Raw genomic sequence first — 16,744 nt, 5'->3', positions numbered from 1 at the left:
GAGTTTAGTGTCCATGCATCTAGGCCAGCACAAACATTTTAGTCCTGTATTTCTTTCTGTGGTAACACTGCATGGCATGCCACGAACAGCGTATGTGAGAAGGGGAGGGGGACCCCACAGTACACGCACAATAGTATTCCACACAAACGTTTTGATGCTGGACTAAATTGTATTGTTAAAAGTCACATGTGCCTTGAAAAGGCAGCTGCGGTTTATACTATGCTTCCTGCTTTCCAAACAGAGGCTGTTTAGAATAGTCTTGCATGTGTACTGAACAAGTAGTATATTTAACTTCTTCAGCTCAGTTGCTGACAACGCCAAGGTTACAGGTTCGATCCCCGTAAGGGACAGTTGCATATTCCTGCGTTCCAGGACTAGATGATCCTCAGGGTACTTTCCAACTATTCTATGAGATATCTAACTTCCTGTATTTCCCTCAACCCCCACCCAGCCTGCAGGGGAGGAAAAATAAATAAATGTTTTAATAACATACTTAGTGTGGACTAAGCAAACCCTCAGAATTACTTAAAAATAATTTTTATTTATACATCCACTCAAATACTTTTTCCTTATAAACTTTCTACAGAATGTAGGGATTTTAAAACAAATTATTCACATGTTGAATATGCAATTCCTGGGAAATCGTTTCTGGTGATGGTGTGTGTGTGTGTGTGTCTGTGCTGTCTGTCTACATCCTAACACATACATAGCACTGAAAGGTAAGTTGGGTCACATGCAGTCCATATGAGATTCTAACATAACATTTAGTGAATTTTCTGATGTTGACCATCCTTTTGAAGCAGAAGGCAGTGCATCTGTAGAAAGGAGTGACTGAAGGTTTGGGTTGCTGCTCTCTGCATCTGTCAGTTTTTCAGTGTTGTCCTCCCAATTAATGTGGAATCTTGTGACCCTGGGGTTAGATGCCAAAATATTCCTCTGGAGCTGCAAAACAAGGACATTCACATCAACATTTTGGAGTTGCATCAGACACTCTTGACTTCTGAAGCAGTCTTAGAACAAATTCAGGACAAAGCTCTTTTTAAAATTTGACTTGCTGATTTATTTCTTAGCATTTTAATTCTATGTAACAAGAGTATTTTAATAGATAAGCAAAGCATAATAACTCCTACCTTAGAAAAATCTGGCTTTACCGGAGGATTTTCTCTCAATTCTGTTTCAGTATATTCATTGTTCACATAGTAGCCAACTCTAATAAATTCTTGACCTCTGTAGGTGCAGGTGATTAACACAACTGTGACTCCTACAGCATCTGCATCAGGAATTAGTCCCGGATTAGGAGCATCTGCCTGCAGCAAAAAACAAAACACAAGACTGACCAATGCTCCCCCACTTTTTTTGTTTGTTAAGGAAACCACTATGCTCACAATATAAAGAGATTTGGCACAGTATTTATTGATGCCGATTGAACTAAGAAGCACAAAAGTTCTAATCTTCAAAGACATATACTTCAGGTTTTCAGTCAAGGACCATCCTGTAATTGTTTCAGCTCCTTGATATGGATTCCAAGCTCATTTTATTTTTTGTGAGGTCTTTTAACTTGTTACTAGATTTTTTTGTTGGTGGACTTCCTTTAGTAAAACAAACCAGGTTGTACCCAATCTGCCTTAATTTTTTACCCAAAAGAGCAAACATCACAGCTTTTAGCTGTGTGGATTCACCCAGCTATTTACATAAACACGCACATACCTTGTCTGCACATAATGTTAAACCATGGTTCATTTGAATATCTGAACCCTGCCCAGTGGACTAATCATTTTTTTCCTGGCAACAAATCATTATGTGAAGCCAGTTTGTTGTTGGCGTACAAACCACAGCTTGTTTTAACTATGGTTTGTCATGTCTGAACATAGCAGCCTTACCTAACCATGCTCTGCTTAGTAGCTCCAGACTAGGCACACACCAAGCTACAGAGGCACAAGGCAAGAGCCACTGGGTAACAAACCAAACTTTGGAGAAACAAAACATTGGCTTCTTGAACACATCATGGTTAAAACCAGCTACATACAAATGCAACTACGTGACTGTGTAATAATCCCCTTGTAGAGAGATGCACAGAACTAGAGTGTATTAGCTTAGCAAGTGCAATCTGTGCCACAATTGCAAGTCACACAGTGTTCAGTGGCCTCTAAACGCACTTGTTTCCCCCTTTCCTGAAGAACACTCTTCCCAAAAAGCATTGTGTGCTCTTAATATTTCTGTGCAGATTTTTGGCCCCACAGAGGTCCCAATGAGGCTGACAAATTTTATGTATGCATCTATATTGCCGCCAGTTAAGGAGGTGACCAGAAGCAACATATAACCATTAACTCATGGGTTCAGATAATGTTAAAAGCCGTCTACAAAAATGACATTCCTTTACAGCCCTCTTGATGATCTGGAGACTGGGCTAGATGGGCCCCCTAGGGTTGTAAATTCCAGAGCCCAGGCACTTTTACAAAGAAGTCAGTATCCTGCACACCCACCACTTGCATGTCAGAAAGCAGGAAGACACACAGCCTCCCCTGAAAAGTATCTAACTCATACTCAGTGTGAGCAGTTGCAAGTCTGATGGCCAAAATATTACCTACGATTGCACGTACATAGCTTACCATATTTTTCGCCCTAGAGGACACACTTTTTCCGCTCCAAAAATCAAGGGAAAATGTGGGTGCGTCCTATGGGGCGAATACAGGCTTTCGCTGAAGCCTGGAAAGCGAGAGGCTCTCGTTCTCCAGGCTTCAGGAAGCTCTGTGCAACCCTCCGGAGCCCGGTGCGAAGCCACGCTGGCCTCCGGAGGATCGCGCAGAGCTGCCTGCCCTCCCGGGGTCCGGAGGGTTGCGCAGCTGCGCCGGAGGGTTGCGCAGAGCTGCCTGCATTAGGAAGCCTCAGCGCGCCCGGGCTTCGCACAGCTGTCCGCAAGCCTGGGGAGACCGGCGCAGCTCCCTAGGCTTGCAAATAGCAGGCTCTTCTGGGGTCGGGGGAAGCTCGGGCTTCCCCCGTGCCAGCCCCGTGCCGGGGGGGGGGGGATTTTTTTTTCTTTATTCCCCCCCCCCAAAAAAAACTAGGTGCATCCTATGGGGCGAAAAATATGGTATGTTACTGTATTCATGAAAAATGCACGAAAAATCGTTCCTCTAAAACACAAAAAATCCTACTGAAATTAAAAAATTTACCCCATATACAGTATTTCCCTCCCTCCCTTCTATTCCCAGAACAGATTTTTCTGTAGCAACTCTCTCTCTCTTCTAGAGCAGAGCCAACTTACTGTTTATGATGCTTGCTCACACGCTTGGGTATGTATGTCCCTATGCTTTTGGTTAAAAATCAGCACCCAAAGGAAGAGCTGTCCAGCCTTGGGTTAAACATTAGATTTGCTACCCTTTTAAAGCAAAGGGCAGTGCTGATCTTCAGTCACATGTAATTTGTGACTGCTTGTCGCAAAAGTAGCCATCTGAACATACACACAATGTTTTAGAATTTCCTTAATGTTTAAAAGCAGACTTGCCTGAAATACAAACATGTGTCTTCCTGCAGGAACAGGGCCCACCAAAACTGAATCTAGAACTTGATCGTACTCCTCGCTTTCTGCGGAGCCCACGTAGATAATTTTCCATTCCAAATCTACATTGTAAGAAGAAAAACCTTTTAGTACTTTTGCTTTACCTAAAATAAAACTCATAAAAATTGTAGCTTCTTAACATTAGTAAAGCCAGTTGACATTAACTTGATGGTGTTTATATTTATTTGAAAGCAAATATTGAAAACCAGCAGGGCTGGCTGAAAATAATTAGCATTTACATCCAAGGAAATGTTTTACAATACTGAAAAATTGTTTTGAAGAGGTTTGTTGATACTAGCACTTTTAAGTGTTGTTCTAGACAACTGTAGCATTCTGCTCAATTACTGCATGACTTCGTAATATTTAGTAGTTGAGGCTGTAGACCATAACCTGTTACTTGGGAGTAAACCCTGCTGAATTCAACAGGACTTCACTAGACTGTAGGTTAGGATAGCAAGTTCTGGAGGAGTCTTTAAGAATTCTTCCTGCCCGCCTAGGGCAAAGACGTTTTTGAAGGGTGGCGGCAAAAGTTGCTAGCTACCTCTAGTAGGGAAAGTGTTGCTGACCTCACTAGCCCGGGTGGAGGTCCGAAGAGAGGCTTATTAGGCTATCCAGACGAAAAACAAAACACCCACTACAAACCTCCAGGGCGTTCCCCAAAGCGAACTTCCGTCTGAAAGGGGTGTCACAATTAAAAAGTTATGCAAACGTAAAGTAGTACCAGAAGTGCTTTTAAGGCCATTTAACACTTTTTTTAAAAAAGGCATCGTTAAAATTCTGTTGTGTTTCCCCCCCCTAAAGCGTTTTAAACATGTCATACACACCCCTTCGTGCGAGCACTAAAAGCGGATGAGTAGAAACCACTTAACTTGCAGGTGTTCTCAGCGGCCCCCCCCCCCGCCCATCTGTAGCACCCCTTTGGTTCCTTTGCACTGGGTAGTTGAGCCTCTCCCGGCTCGCCTCCCGCCACCAAAACCCGAAGCGTGCGAGGTGTTTCCGTTGAGCCCTCCTTCTCTCGCGTACGCGCCCCGCCGCCCCCTCCAACACACACCAGCAGCAGCGGCAGCAGCACAATGCTGGCAACATGGCTGCTCCCAGCGCTCAAACAAGTTCCTTGCAACTTAAAGGCTTCCCTTCCTCGCGAGCGGAAGACCGGAGAAGCTGGGCGCACCGTGCGGGCGCTGCCGGGTTGGGTGGGAGAGAAGGAGGCGACGGCGGCTGCAAAGCCCACCGTCCTTCCGTCATGCCAGATGCAGAGGCGGTGGAGGAGGAGAGGGAGCAGCGGCAGCGAGGCCTTTGCAAACTTTAAGCCTGGGAAGGGAAATAGCCCGAAAGGGCTTGGTCAGCGCCGAAGGGGCGAAAAATCCACCCCGGGCAAACTCACCTTCGGATAAGTCCTCGATGCACTCGAACGTGATCTCGAACTGGAAAGGGTTGTAGAAAGGAGAAGGGTTGTCCAGCACCACGACGTTGTTCACCTGAACCTTTGCCATATTTCGGGGAGGGGGGAGGGGAGACCCGCAAACAATAGTGTGTTACCGCAGCCCGAGAAAAGTCCAGGGGGCTCCCCTTTTGCAGGGCGCGAACCCCAGCGCCGGCAAGCGAGCACGTTGAGAGTTAGGAAACTTTGAGGTTTGGGTTGCTTTAAAAAAAAAAAAGCACCACCCAAAAACTCGCCCTTCTTCGTCTTCCCCTTTCTTGTTTTCCTCTCTCTCTTTTTTAATGTTGCACCGAGAGCACTCCACACTGTTTTGCAGCTTTCCTGTTACACTAAACTACAGCCCATTCTGCTCTGTTAACTGGCAGGGCTGGCGCGGATTGGCTGCACGCTGAGCTATGGCCCTCCTCCTGCAGCCGAGGCTTCCCCGAAAGAGCAAGATGGGCTCCCGTAGCCCGAGTGGAGTGGGAAGCTTTAGCTGGCGCTCCACCTGCTGGACCAGAGGAGGGTGAAAGGGCTGGAGAGCGAAGCGAGCGAGGCTCTTGAGAGAAGTGAACTAGCAAGAAGAGGGACCTTGACGTAATTGAAGCGAAGTGAAAAGAAAAGGGGAAAAGAAACACTGCCCATGTTGATTGCTCCCCCCCAAAAAAAGAATAAATGGTGGGCTTTATTTTAAACTAATGATTGCATGTATGTGCTTTTAGGATGCCTCCATACCTCTCAGTATTCTGTGGGATGGATTTGTGCAGTTAAAGTGGATTAAAGCACACACTCGGCCTAGTGAAACAAATCCTCTTTTAAAAAGAAACAGATTTTTTTGCGAATTGGAAAGTGAGGAGTGCATTGAAAAGTGTGGAATAAAAGTGTGGTGATCTGCAAAGTGCATAAACACACCACAAGCCCCCCCCCCCCCATGGAGGGGCTGAGCCAGCTCAAGATCTGCTGGACTACTACCCCAGCTAACGTGTGGAACAAGACCGTTAATGTAGGGACTACGCCACTCCATCAGTCCATCACTGCCTGGCCAGGGTTTAGGTTGCTCTCCAAAATAGCTCCCACTTGGTTTCTGGATTCAATTTAAAGTCTTTGTTTTTGACTTTTAAAACCCTAGACAAATAGTCTGCGCCCAGGTTAGCTTAAGGATTGACTGGTCCCACATAAACCTACCAAAGTGCAGGCTCCTCCTCAGAGGGCTTGTCCACACTGAATTTTAAAGTGCACTTGAAGCTGCTTGTGTCTGTGTTTTCCCTCTGGTGTCTATATGATGTCTTCATCCAAGTGGCAGCAATCCACCCCCTGATGTGGATGGGAAACATCAGGATAGAGGCATAAAATTGTACTTCTGTACACACACAAACATGCACATGGAAACAGCAGTCCACATATGCATTAATGCCGTATTGTGGACACCTCCAGAGCCCCTGCTTTTGTGTGTTCTCCCCTTCCGAAACACAGTAGGTTGCAACATGAGCCAGGGCCTTCTCTGCAAGGGCATCAAAACTGTGGGACGTCCTAGTTTGCCTTTGTTTTCTTGCTAACTTTCAGATGCCAGACCATGGTAGCTCTCTTCTGGAGGTCTTTCAGATTGCTTTGATTATCCCTTTGTCTTTTTTCTGCTGCTCAGGTTATTGTTACTGCTAATTACCTTTTCACTGGGTGTTTTAAACATATGCTATGTTTTTGTAGCGTTGGAAAGATAGGATTCAGGCAGTTGGTAAGAGGAGCAGTCTTTATTTTCTAGTGATAGGTGGCGTTTTCTTGTGGTTGCTTGTTGGCTCACACAGGAAGCCTCTATGGAACCCCCAGAGGGACAAACTAGGGATGACAATTACAGGAACCACCTAGTGGTTGTTCTCTTGCACTACAACATTTAAATCATGCCATTGTGTGGCTTATGGACATGTGACTTATAAGGCATTGTCACTCACAGGCCAGCTCTTTTTAAAATTGCAGTGTGAGGAGGAAGTCCCAGGTTTGATTTCTTGCTGCACACATGTGAGTCATAAAAAGCTTTAATGGTGCAATTGCACCTCTTTAACTTACTACCCTGGTTCAGCGTCCCAGGTGTTTACTTGCACAAGTGCACTCCACAGCTGTTGATAAGTACAACAGTCATTGCTCCACAACTTACCCACCCTTTGCGTAGCTCAGCAGACAGCAACATACTCAAAAAAGAAACCACCAGAGCAGCAGAGATAAAGATGCACTGCTGCTGTGCTATCTTTCGTAAATGCAACTGAATTTCAAGTTTCCTTTGACAAATGAATGTGAATTGATTTTCCATTAGTCTATTTATACTATATAGTATCATGAATGATAACATATCAGATTTAGGGTGCAGGCAGGTGTAATGTAAAGAGAGAACTTGCAGGAGGTCCCTTAGCCAAGGGACTAAGTCTGGCTTCCATCCTTGGTTTGCATTTTGAGTGACAGGTATTGCACACCACCCCAGTCTCTGAGCAATGCGAGATTACGGGGGTTCCACGCACTTATTCAGGGCTTGTGTTTCTTTTGGAATGAGAGACAGTAGAGAATGTGGTGTCTCTATGTTATATGGTTTACTTACACATTTTTCAACCTGAGCCTACATGTAGAGGTTCACAGCATTAACACACACACCCCAAATGGTCTTGCTCCTCTCATAGCCACAGCCTTGTATTCCAACAGAAATCAGGCATGGTTCTGTCTCCCAGCTGCCCAGCTTGCAGCCTTGCTTCTACTTGCTAGTTCACATAACTCTCAACTCTGCCCTTTGTCTTTCTAACTACCAGTGAGTTGAAGGGGGGGGTCACCCCTTATTCATCTGGTACAGAGCCACTTCCTTTGTTACCTTAATGACCCATACTTACCTCATCAGGAAGCTAGCCTGGTTCCTCCAGGAATTGAGTCTGTGCTGGATCCAGAAATTAGAAGAAGGCTCAGGCATACAGCCTACACCTACCAATACATACCCCCCCAAAAAAACCTCATAACACTAGTTTCTCCAGTTTCCCCCCTCACACATGCTCCAAGCAGGCTGCCCAGTTCTTAATTTTATTTTATTTTTAAATCTGCATGTACTCGGGTAAGTAAGTTGTTGTTTTGCCTTGTTAATTAAGAAAATGATTTTTTTAAACAAACAAACAAACACTAAACTTCTATAGGGAATTCTGAGGAAGTTTCATGGTAACAGGGGACGCGGGTGGCGCTGTGGGTTAAACCACAGAGCCTAGGACCTGCCGATCGAAAGGTCGGCGGTTCGAATCCCCGCGGCGGGGTGAGCTCCCGTTGTTCGGTCCCAGCTCCTGCCTACCTAGCAGTTCAAAAGCACCCCTAAGTGCAAGTAGATAAATAGGGACCGCTTTCTAGTGGGAAGGTAAACGGCGTTTCCGTGTGCAGCGCTGGTGCTGGCTCGCCAGATGCAGCTTAGTCACGCTGGCCACGTTACCCGGAAGTGTCTTCGGACAGCGCCGGCTCCCGGCCTCTTGAGCGAGATGAGCGCGCAACCCTAGAGTCGGTCACGACTGGCCCTGATGGGCAGGGGTACCTTTACCTTTACTTTCATGGTAACAAAAGGCACTAGCTGCACCAGGTCTGTCTTCACTGGAAATTGTACTACTGTCACCTTTACTTTTTTTAGGCTGACCCTTGTTAAGCCTTGTTCAAATGATCTTGAGCCAGGGTTGCTCAAACAACACTTTTCTGTTCCAAAGGTCTAACAGTGACTGCTGTGAAAGACTCTGGAGAGTGGAACTTGGAGGCTGGAGCCCTCGTGCTGGCTGATGGGGGACTCTGCTGTATTGATGAGTTTAACAGCATCAAGGAACACGACAGAACCAGCATTCACGAGGCAATGGAACAACAGACCATCAGCGTGGCCAAGGCTGGGTAAGTAATTTTTTTTTTAAAAAAAGGGCCATGGATGCTAATTTATTTCACCACTCTTGTATTGTTGTTGCATGAGGGTCTGGTCAAACAAACTTTGTAGGTTTTCAAAGAAGCCAGAAACCTGCAGTCCATTTTCCAGAAGGGAAAGCAGAATGAGCAATGGACCTTCTTTTAAACTCTCTAGGGAATTTATTTTTTAATCTGCTTCCAGCCTAACTGGCGTATGCCCCAGAAAGCTAAGGAGTATAAAATTCCATCCCAGCAAATCTCAAAATTTTAGCTGTTCTCACTATATGACAAGGTATTAGCCATTGCAGTCAGTGCTAAGTACTTCCATCAATTTTCAGACCTCTACCAGGTAGGGAAAAACACAGGTTCTGTTGACTGGCTGTTCATTCCCTTTTTGTCTCACCACCTTCCCAACTTCCCGCAGTGAAGAGGTGAAACTTATCCCTATAATTGATGAGCGCCGCAGCCCCATGGTCGCCTTTGACTGGACTTATTCATCCAAGGATCCTTTACCTTTTACCTTACTAGGGAGCATGCCCCACTGAACATAGTGGGGCTTGGCTTCTGAGTAAACATTCATAAGGTGCAAGAGCTAAGTGTACTTGTTCAGCTTTTACAAGCCACAAAAATGGGAGGGAATTATGTTCTTTGACCCTATGTTTGCATCTTATTGTACCAGTACTAGACCAGACATATACACAACATTAAAATGACCACTATTGGGAACTATTTTCAGTGTTGTTTTTTTAAAAAAAGGCAAACCATTTTTAGTCAGGAGAGCAATGAAACAGTTGTTTTGTGCTGCAGATGGAATTTTAGACCTTTCCTCCATTCCAAGTATGTGTTCTGGGGCTGCAACCTTTCACTTCCATATTTAGACATCCTTAAGGCATTACAGAGTAGGGGTCAACTCTTGATTTCTTTTTTGAATCTCTGTTGTTACTGGCTAAGAGTCAAAATACTTTTCCCATGTTATGTACTACAAATATGAAAGCTAAGATTCTTGGTGCTGTACTTGCTCCCTCTCAGTACAATGAGGTAAGAGCGAAGATGGCACCAACTGGAAATAGATCACTTCGAAGTCAGATTTAGAACAGCTGTCTAAATGTCTGCACTGAAAGAGTTATGCTTACTTGGACAAAACACCCTTCTGTAGCTCTGAAAACAAACCTCGGGTCAAGGTCAAATGAATTAAGGGATTTGGGGGGGGGGGGATTGCACCAAACTAAATGTTGTTATAGACACCGTTATTATGATCGTGGTAGTTTGTATAGTGAGATTGTGTATATTTGCAAACATTTGTGTATTTATGAGTGTGCCTGCAATTGGAAGAACACAGACATGTCTGTGCATCAAACAGGCGTGTGTGTGTGTGTGTGTCCAAGTGGCAGAGACAACCGTGTAAAAGAGTTTACATTTGCCCGCATAGGAGAGAGCATGCAATTTCCCCCCCAGTGTTAAGATTGTCAACTTTTGATCTAAAAAATCCTCCCCCCCCCCCCGGTGATGCTATGTAGTGAGACCTTCTGGTAGATTGTACAAGAGGGAGGATGGAGCTGGGTGGGTTATGAGCAGAATCTGGAGTATTCAGGTTTTTAAAATTGGCTTTTCAGACTTTAGTTTTAGCTACCTGACAAAACAAGTTTACTGATCTAATGCTGGCTTATTAGCAACTCTACTGCCAATTTAAAATTATGGATGTGGCCTCCAGTCCAGACAGGGTGCTGGCTGCTGATCTTACCTGTTACCTATATTTGCAGTTCATCACATTCATCCAAAACCACACTTTATTTGCCTTAGGTTCCGCAAACCTTTCCAGCTAGTTTGTCACCTCATCTTTTCTCCTATCCGATCAGCCTATGTGAAATTTCTGAAGGGAAGGTTCAAAATGGAAAGTACCTGAAAGTGTTCCTTTGGGCAGTAGGGTGGTGGTTTAACATAGTTCTGTGTCAATATCGATCATGTTTCTCTTCAGTTTAGTGTGCAAGCTGAACACAAGGACCACTATCTTGGCAGCAACCAATCCAAAGGGGCAGTATGACCCTAATGAATCTGTCTCTGTGAACATCGCCCTTGGCAGCCCTCTCCTTAGCAGGTTCGACCTTGTCCTGGTATTGTTGGATACAAGAAATGAAGAATGGGATCGCATAATTTCCTCATTCATACTGGAAAACAAAGGTAGCAGTGGCTTTTGCAATCGGTTACAGAGAATATATCTGAATCTCTACACTACCTAGACTATATATCCATTTGTGCTCTTGCAGAATAAGTGCATCAGAGGGTTGGAGCCAACTATGGCGTAGTCATTATGAAGTCTATTGATTTCTACTCTATGTCTTATTTTGTTAATGCAGTTCTTTCTGCAAACTCTTCTCATGCAGCTTGCCCAAGTGTGTCTGAAAAGCTGTGGACTATGGAAAAAATGAAAACATATTTCTGCCTTATAAAGAACCTGCAGCCAGTATTGACTGATGAAAGCAACTTGATTCTTGTCCGCTATTATCAGATGCAGAGGCAGAGCGATTGCAGGAACGCTGCGCGAACCACCATCCGCTTATTAGAGAGCTTGATACGATTAGCTGAAGGTGAGAGCTTGGGTTTCCTCGTCTTTTTCTAGCACTTACATCACACAAAATAAATTGGGAAACGTTTCATGGCAGTGCTGGAACCAGGTCATGCAGCTGATTGGACTAAACTCCTAAGTGCGTGTTTGAATGCTCCAGGGGCTACAACAAATGCTTGTTTCTGTTGGCACTCAGTATGGTGAACCTCTAAAAGGGTTTTATACAGTGCAGCAGCACTTGCATATATAGGGTTTCCATGCCCCAGCATTGTATGCGGTAGCTAGGCTATGGCCACTCTGGCTTGCAAATGTGTGAGTTGTAACACGGATTGAGAGGCTTTTAAATACTACACCTACCACCAGGAGCCCTAATATGGGTAAGCAGTGCTTCAGTTGGTGGGTGTAAGCAAGCACCTGGAAACCCTGGAATCTCACACTGCTCAGAGGTTGGGGTCATGTGCAACAGTACTTTTTTAAGATTTAAATCGGAAACTGTTGCTAGTGTAATTCCATTATCGCTTTCCATCTAGAGCTTTCTAAATAGGTGGCATATGCATTTAATAAATTTAACCTAGCCATCTGCTCATCAGTTTCAGCAACATTTGTTGTTGTTGTTTGTTTTTAGCACATGCTCGGTTGATGTTTAGAGATACTGTGACTGTGGAAGATGCAGTAACCGTGGTTTCAGTGATGGAGTCTTCAATGCAGGTGAGTTTCCTTGTAGAGACTGGCAGTTGAAACAGTTCTTTGTGGTACATGTGATCGGAAGCAAGCTTCACAACGCAACAAGGAGACCACGTTTCCACACCTCAGAACTAATCTTCAACAATTCCTAACATTAGCCCTCAGTTTTGTACATTTGAGCCTGTAAATAAAATGTCTTCTGCTTCTACTGTCCTACCACCACCACTACTGAAACCATGATGCTGAGCAAGGCATCAGGGAAGGAGAGCCTTGTGCAGGCAGAATGGAAGGTCCCCGTGCGTGTCATTGTGCCCACACACGCTGCACTTAAGAAGGGTGCAAATGCCTGTTTTTATAAGCTAAAGATACAGGGTTAGTTTGATAGCAGTTTTATTCAGTGCTAGAAAACCTGCCGATCTGTGTGCTGTGTCATAACCCTTTTAACGGCATATAAGTTTACACACAGACATATCTAATTAAAGTTCATTTGCATTGTATTTCTCTCTTCTTCTTTCCTATAGGGAGGTGCACTCCTTGGAGGTGTCAATGCACTGCACACATCATTTCCTGAAAATCCACTGGAGCAGTATCGATTGCAGTGTAAACTGATCCTCGAGAAGCTGGAACTCCAGGACATTCTGCGTGAAGAATTCCAAAGACTTGACAGGTGATAAACATTTATACGGGAGGCAAAAAAAAGCCCTTGCAAATCACAGTGGATTCAGGCAACACATGTGCTGTTGCAATAGGCAGTAGCATAGGATGGCCACTAATAAACTTACTGTCCAGGGTATCAAAGTGAAGAGGCATGGTGCCGAATAATAACTCTGTAATTAGACAGTTGCTTTCATTTACTTATATGCTTACCAAAATCAAAATAAATAATTAGGGCTGTAAACTCAAACATAGATGGATCAGATCCTGCATTTCATAGGATCAGGGAAGGGGAAAATATAGTTTATTTTTGTAAAATATGTTTTGTTTCTGTTTTGCAGATTGCAGAATGAAAATTCGTCTCAGTTTCTGCAGTCCAAAGAGGCATCCTCAAACAATCGCACACTTGAGAAACCGGAGCAGATGTCTCGTCCACAACATTCAGACCAAGAGGGCAATAATATACAATTGCAACCTGATAAGTATCCAATATTCTCAAGCAGCCAGACATCTGATGATAACAGAGTAACAAAGGAATGGGGCAAACCCAGTGAATGCAGCAAGGACAGTAGCTTGAGCTGGTTTGACAGTATGACGGACAGCAGCACTGAAGCTGAGAAGAGCATTTATGAGTCTCCAGTTGCAAGAATGTCTCCAACTGCAAGAACGTCTTTGAAAGCCCCACACAACAAACCCTGCTCTAAAGAAAGAAATGACTTAAGTGAAGCCAAGCAAACCACACCAACAACAATAGCCCTGGGAAATGCTTGCAGACAGGCTGCCTCTAGTCTTGATGGGGGGAAGGCAACCAAGCCCACAAGCTTACCTTCAGGAGCAAGTGACAAAGGCCCAAATGCAGCAGATTGTACCTCACCTGATTTAGTGATTACTCACAGGGCCTCTAAGAAATGGCACAGGGAAAACATTGAAGGAGTTAATGGGTTTTGTGCAAGTACCCCAGATCCTAAGGTTGAGTGTTCTCCAACTTTATTTTCTCCTGGTCCAGCTGCTGTTCCACAACACCCCAGAACAGACTTGGGTGCTTCCCCACCTCACAGTGCATTTTTAAGGCAACAGAAGTCTGCTACTTCAACCAGAAAGCGAAACAGAGGCCAAACAAATAAAGGTGCATCAGGAAGTTCTACTAAACCTGAAATCCTGGAAGATTTGGGACCTGCGGCTGCTAAACTAGCTAAGTTTCAACGTAAGCAGAAGCCGAAGCTTGCTTGGCCTTCCGAAAATGAAAATCATGCCCAATTGCCTGATACTGTCTGCAGCCCTCACACCTCTACCAAAACCGTGTCAAAAGTGGGGAAGCCAAGGGGACAAGGCTGTCCTGAGAAACACCACAAGGAACACAATACTAAGGTGGGAAATAATAGAATGGAGAAACGCCCTTGTGATAACCAAAGAGAGGAGGAGGAGCAAAACGATCATTCACTCCCTTCCTCCACAAAAAAGGCAAGAATGAGAGAGGAAATATCAGATGGTGCGAACACGAAAAAAGTGTGCTCCAGTATACTGGCAAAATTAGCCAGCTTTGCCTTCAAGCCATCAGCTGAATCAAAGCCAAGGTCTCCAGTTTTGTTGCATGTCACCAGTAATGACAGGGACAGACAGAGGGAGCCATTGGAAGCCCCAACCTCCAATAGCGTGGGGCACTCAAGGATGTGCTTTGAACTGGGAAGAGCCAGCACTGGCACAGGGAAATCTTTGTTCTCAGTAGCTGATTTTGATGATTCCACCCTAGACTTTGACTGGGATGAAGAAAGCAAGAGGAAACTCAACTCTTAAAAAGAACTTCTGCTTCCTCCTCAAAATGGCACTGCAAAATGCTGAAAATGAAATCTGTTTTAATCTTGCCTAAATGAACCTACAAAATGGCCTCTTTACAAAGGCTGGGATCCTGAGCTTACTCCTGCTGGTGGAAGCATCCTCTGAGCAAAGTTCCACTCATGTGATACTTCTGTCAGCAGAACAGGAGAAGTGACCTTCAGTAATTTTCTCCTTCCTTTTGTAGTCCCGTCCCTCCTGCCCTGTCCCAAAAACCTTGTTTGGACAGTTCTCCAAAGCAGCATGAGACATGGGAATGAAGAACTGGAGAAAATGCCTTGCCCCTTTCTGCCAGCAGAATCATGCACTAGATCCAAGTCCCATCAGTGAATGGAAGGATCCTCTCCATTCGCAGAAACCTAGTTAGGATTCAAGGTAATTATAAAGAACATACAGGTTTTCTAAATCTTGGCCTCCTTAAATGTGGTACTTTTAGGACACCCAGACTGCTGTCCTCAAACAGAAGTTAGTAGACAGCTATGGAGTTAGCAGACTACTGTGTTGAAGATAGACTACTATGGAGCATTGCCTTGAGGCAAGCACCAGATCAGGTGCCATTGCAACTAATTCCTCTTTTCCTCCAAGATGTCTGATTCCACTGACTGTTTTATTGGCATATTTTAGATACCACTTGGTTAAACCGAGGGAGGAATAACCCCTGACAATGAAGCATAGGTTTTTTTATTTAGATTTCTCTTTCAGTCAGTTTACTGCACAAATGCTTGATTCCACCAGGTGTAATTATAGTCATCTTCCTATTAATACCTCCCACCCGAGAAAAATCATGCCTTTAAAAAGAGCTATTGTATAGTTTTCTCTTCTCCATCTTGCTTTTAATGCTTGCTGCATTGCAATGCTTAGGCCATAAAGCACCTCAAATCATTTATCCCAGGCTGGTTCCATTTCAGAATGTGGCTTTTGGGCTACGCCTTTCATTGTCTTCCAGCTGCGAAATTTACATTTTGTGGCGTAAGTAACATACCACAGCTTTTTGTGCAAAGACTATGAATGAGCTCTGTTCATCTAGTAATACAGAATAACCCAAAGCTGTTCGGTTCATGGTATTTTACTGGAGAATTTCATTTAATTATTTGCTATAGGTCCCTCAACATAAATTAGTTTTTTCTTTGTTGTATTATATCACAATAATTGGGGGAGTACATACGTATTTGTTCAATAAGGGGTTTTATTTCTTTGCCCAGTCCAAAGAAACTGCACAGCTTAAAATGATTGATGGAGGAGATGGGCTTTGGCACCATACATACGCTATTTAAAATCTGTGATCTTCATTGCTGTCCTTCAATAAAGTATCAGTTAGCAGGTTCCTACTTTGCCTTGATCTAATTATTTAGTAAATGCAAGTAGTTTCACATGGGTGTGTGAAAAACTGAGTAAGTATTGGACAGATGCCCTTAAAAGAAAGAGTTCTTCTTTGTATTAAGAAATGCATAGGCAGTAATTGTTGAAACAATTATATAAAGCACATAATTCCATTAAAGTTACAGGTTTGTACATGTACAATGGTGCCCCGCAAGACGAATGCCTCGCAAGACGAAAAACCCGCTAGACGAAAGGGTTTTCCGTTTTTCGATGCGCTTCGCAAGATGAATTTCCCTATGGGCTTGCTTTTTTTCTTGCGATTTTTTTCGCTCCCCCCCCCTTTTCTAAGCCTCTAAGCCACTAATAGCCTTTTAGCCGCTAAGCCTTTAATAGCCGCTAAACCGCTAATAGCGCTAATCCGCTAAGCCACTAATAGGGTTGCTTCGCAAAACGAAAAAACCGCTAGACAAAGAGACTCATGGAACGGATTATTTTCGTCTTGCGAGGCACCACTGTATTTGAATTGCTAAAAAGGTCCCACTCCCCGTATCCAGTGGCAAACAAGGCTGTATATCTAATCTAAATGAATCTTGCTGCAAGTATCAGTAGTATAGCGAGTACAAAATGTGCACTGCACTTATTTACTCAAAGCACATGGGCAAGGGGGCTGATCCTTTGCAAGTCTCCCATTCTGTGGATTTTAAAGAGAAAAGTTGTGTGCTAAGCCCATGCGCACATATTTTAATCTATGTAATATGTTACTATGTATTTCATACAGATGTCGGTAACGAGAAGCAGATCTAATATGGCATTTATT

General features: G+C 44.1%; 2 protein-coding genes across 7 annotated transcripts in view; one reads left to right on the top strand and one right to left on the bottom strand.

The window, feature by feature from the left end:
• MCM9 (minichromosome maintenance 9 homologous recombination repair factor) overlaps positions 1-15,932 on the top strand; it is a 31,315-nt gene extending 15,383 nt beyond the window's left edge. For 5 of the 6 annotated variants that reach the window (XM_081186836.1, XM_081186837.1, XM_081186835.1 and 2 more), the window contains exons 8-13: positions 8,690-8,864; positions 10,849-11,051; positions 11,255-11,458; positions 12,062-12,144; positions 12,642-12,787; positions 13,116-15,932. In XM_081186836.1, coding sequence (XP_081042962.1) covers positions 8,690-8,864; positions 10,849-11,051; positions 11,255-11,458; positions 12,062-12,144; positions 12,642-12,787; positions 13,116-14,568 — 2,264 coding nt within the window. In that variant the 3' untranslated portion in view covers positions 14,569-15,932. Of the gene's footprint in view, positions 1-5,365; positions 5,603-8,689; positions 8,865-10,848; positions 11,052-11,254; positions 11,459-12,061; positions 12,145-12,641; positions 12,788-13,115 lie in introns of those variants that run through there. The other variant, XM_081186839.1, reaches the window with a different exon arrangement.
• Positions 522-5,315, bottom strand: ASF1A (anti-silencing function 1A histone chaperone). The gene is made up of 4 exons (XM_081186840.1): positions 4,944-5,315; positions 3,502-3,621; positions 1,131-1,303; positions 522-942 (listed from the first exon to the last, which is right to left on the bottom strand). The coding sequence occupies exons 1-4, from the start codon at positions 5,050-5,052 to the stop codon at positions 730-732; spliced, it is 615 nt and encodes a 204-aa protein (XP_081042966.1). The 5' UTR covers positions 5,053-5,315; the 3' UTR covers positions 522-729.
• Positions 15,933-16,744: the final 812 nt, after the last annotated feature.

This window comes from Podarcis bocagei (assembly GCF_964188305.1).
Source record: "Podarcis bocagei genome assembly, chromosome: 3".
NCBI lineage: Eukaryota > Metazoa > Chordata > Lepidosauria > Squamata > Lacertidae > Podarcis > Podarcis bocagei.
Note: the sequence above shows the minus strand (reverse complement) of the source record. Positions and strands in the feature narration are given on the sequence as shown.

What these genes read in the sequence shown, in the direction of transcription:
- ASF1A (XM_081186840.1), bottom strand. Translation starts at nt 5,052, where the DNA reads ATGGCAAAGGTTCAGGTGAACAACGTCGTGGTGCTGGACAACCCTTCT. An exon ending in CATCGAGGACTTATCCGAAG is followed by an intron (nt 3,622 to 4,943) that starts GTGAGTTTGCCC and finishes CTTACAATGTAG; the next exon opens with ATTTGGAATGGAAAATTATC. An exon ending in CATGTTTGTATTTCAGGCAA is followed by an intron (nt 1,304 to 3,501) that starts GTCTGCTTTTAA and finishes TGCTGCAGGCAG; the next exon opens with ATGCTCCTAATCCGGGACTA.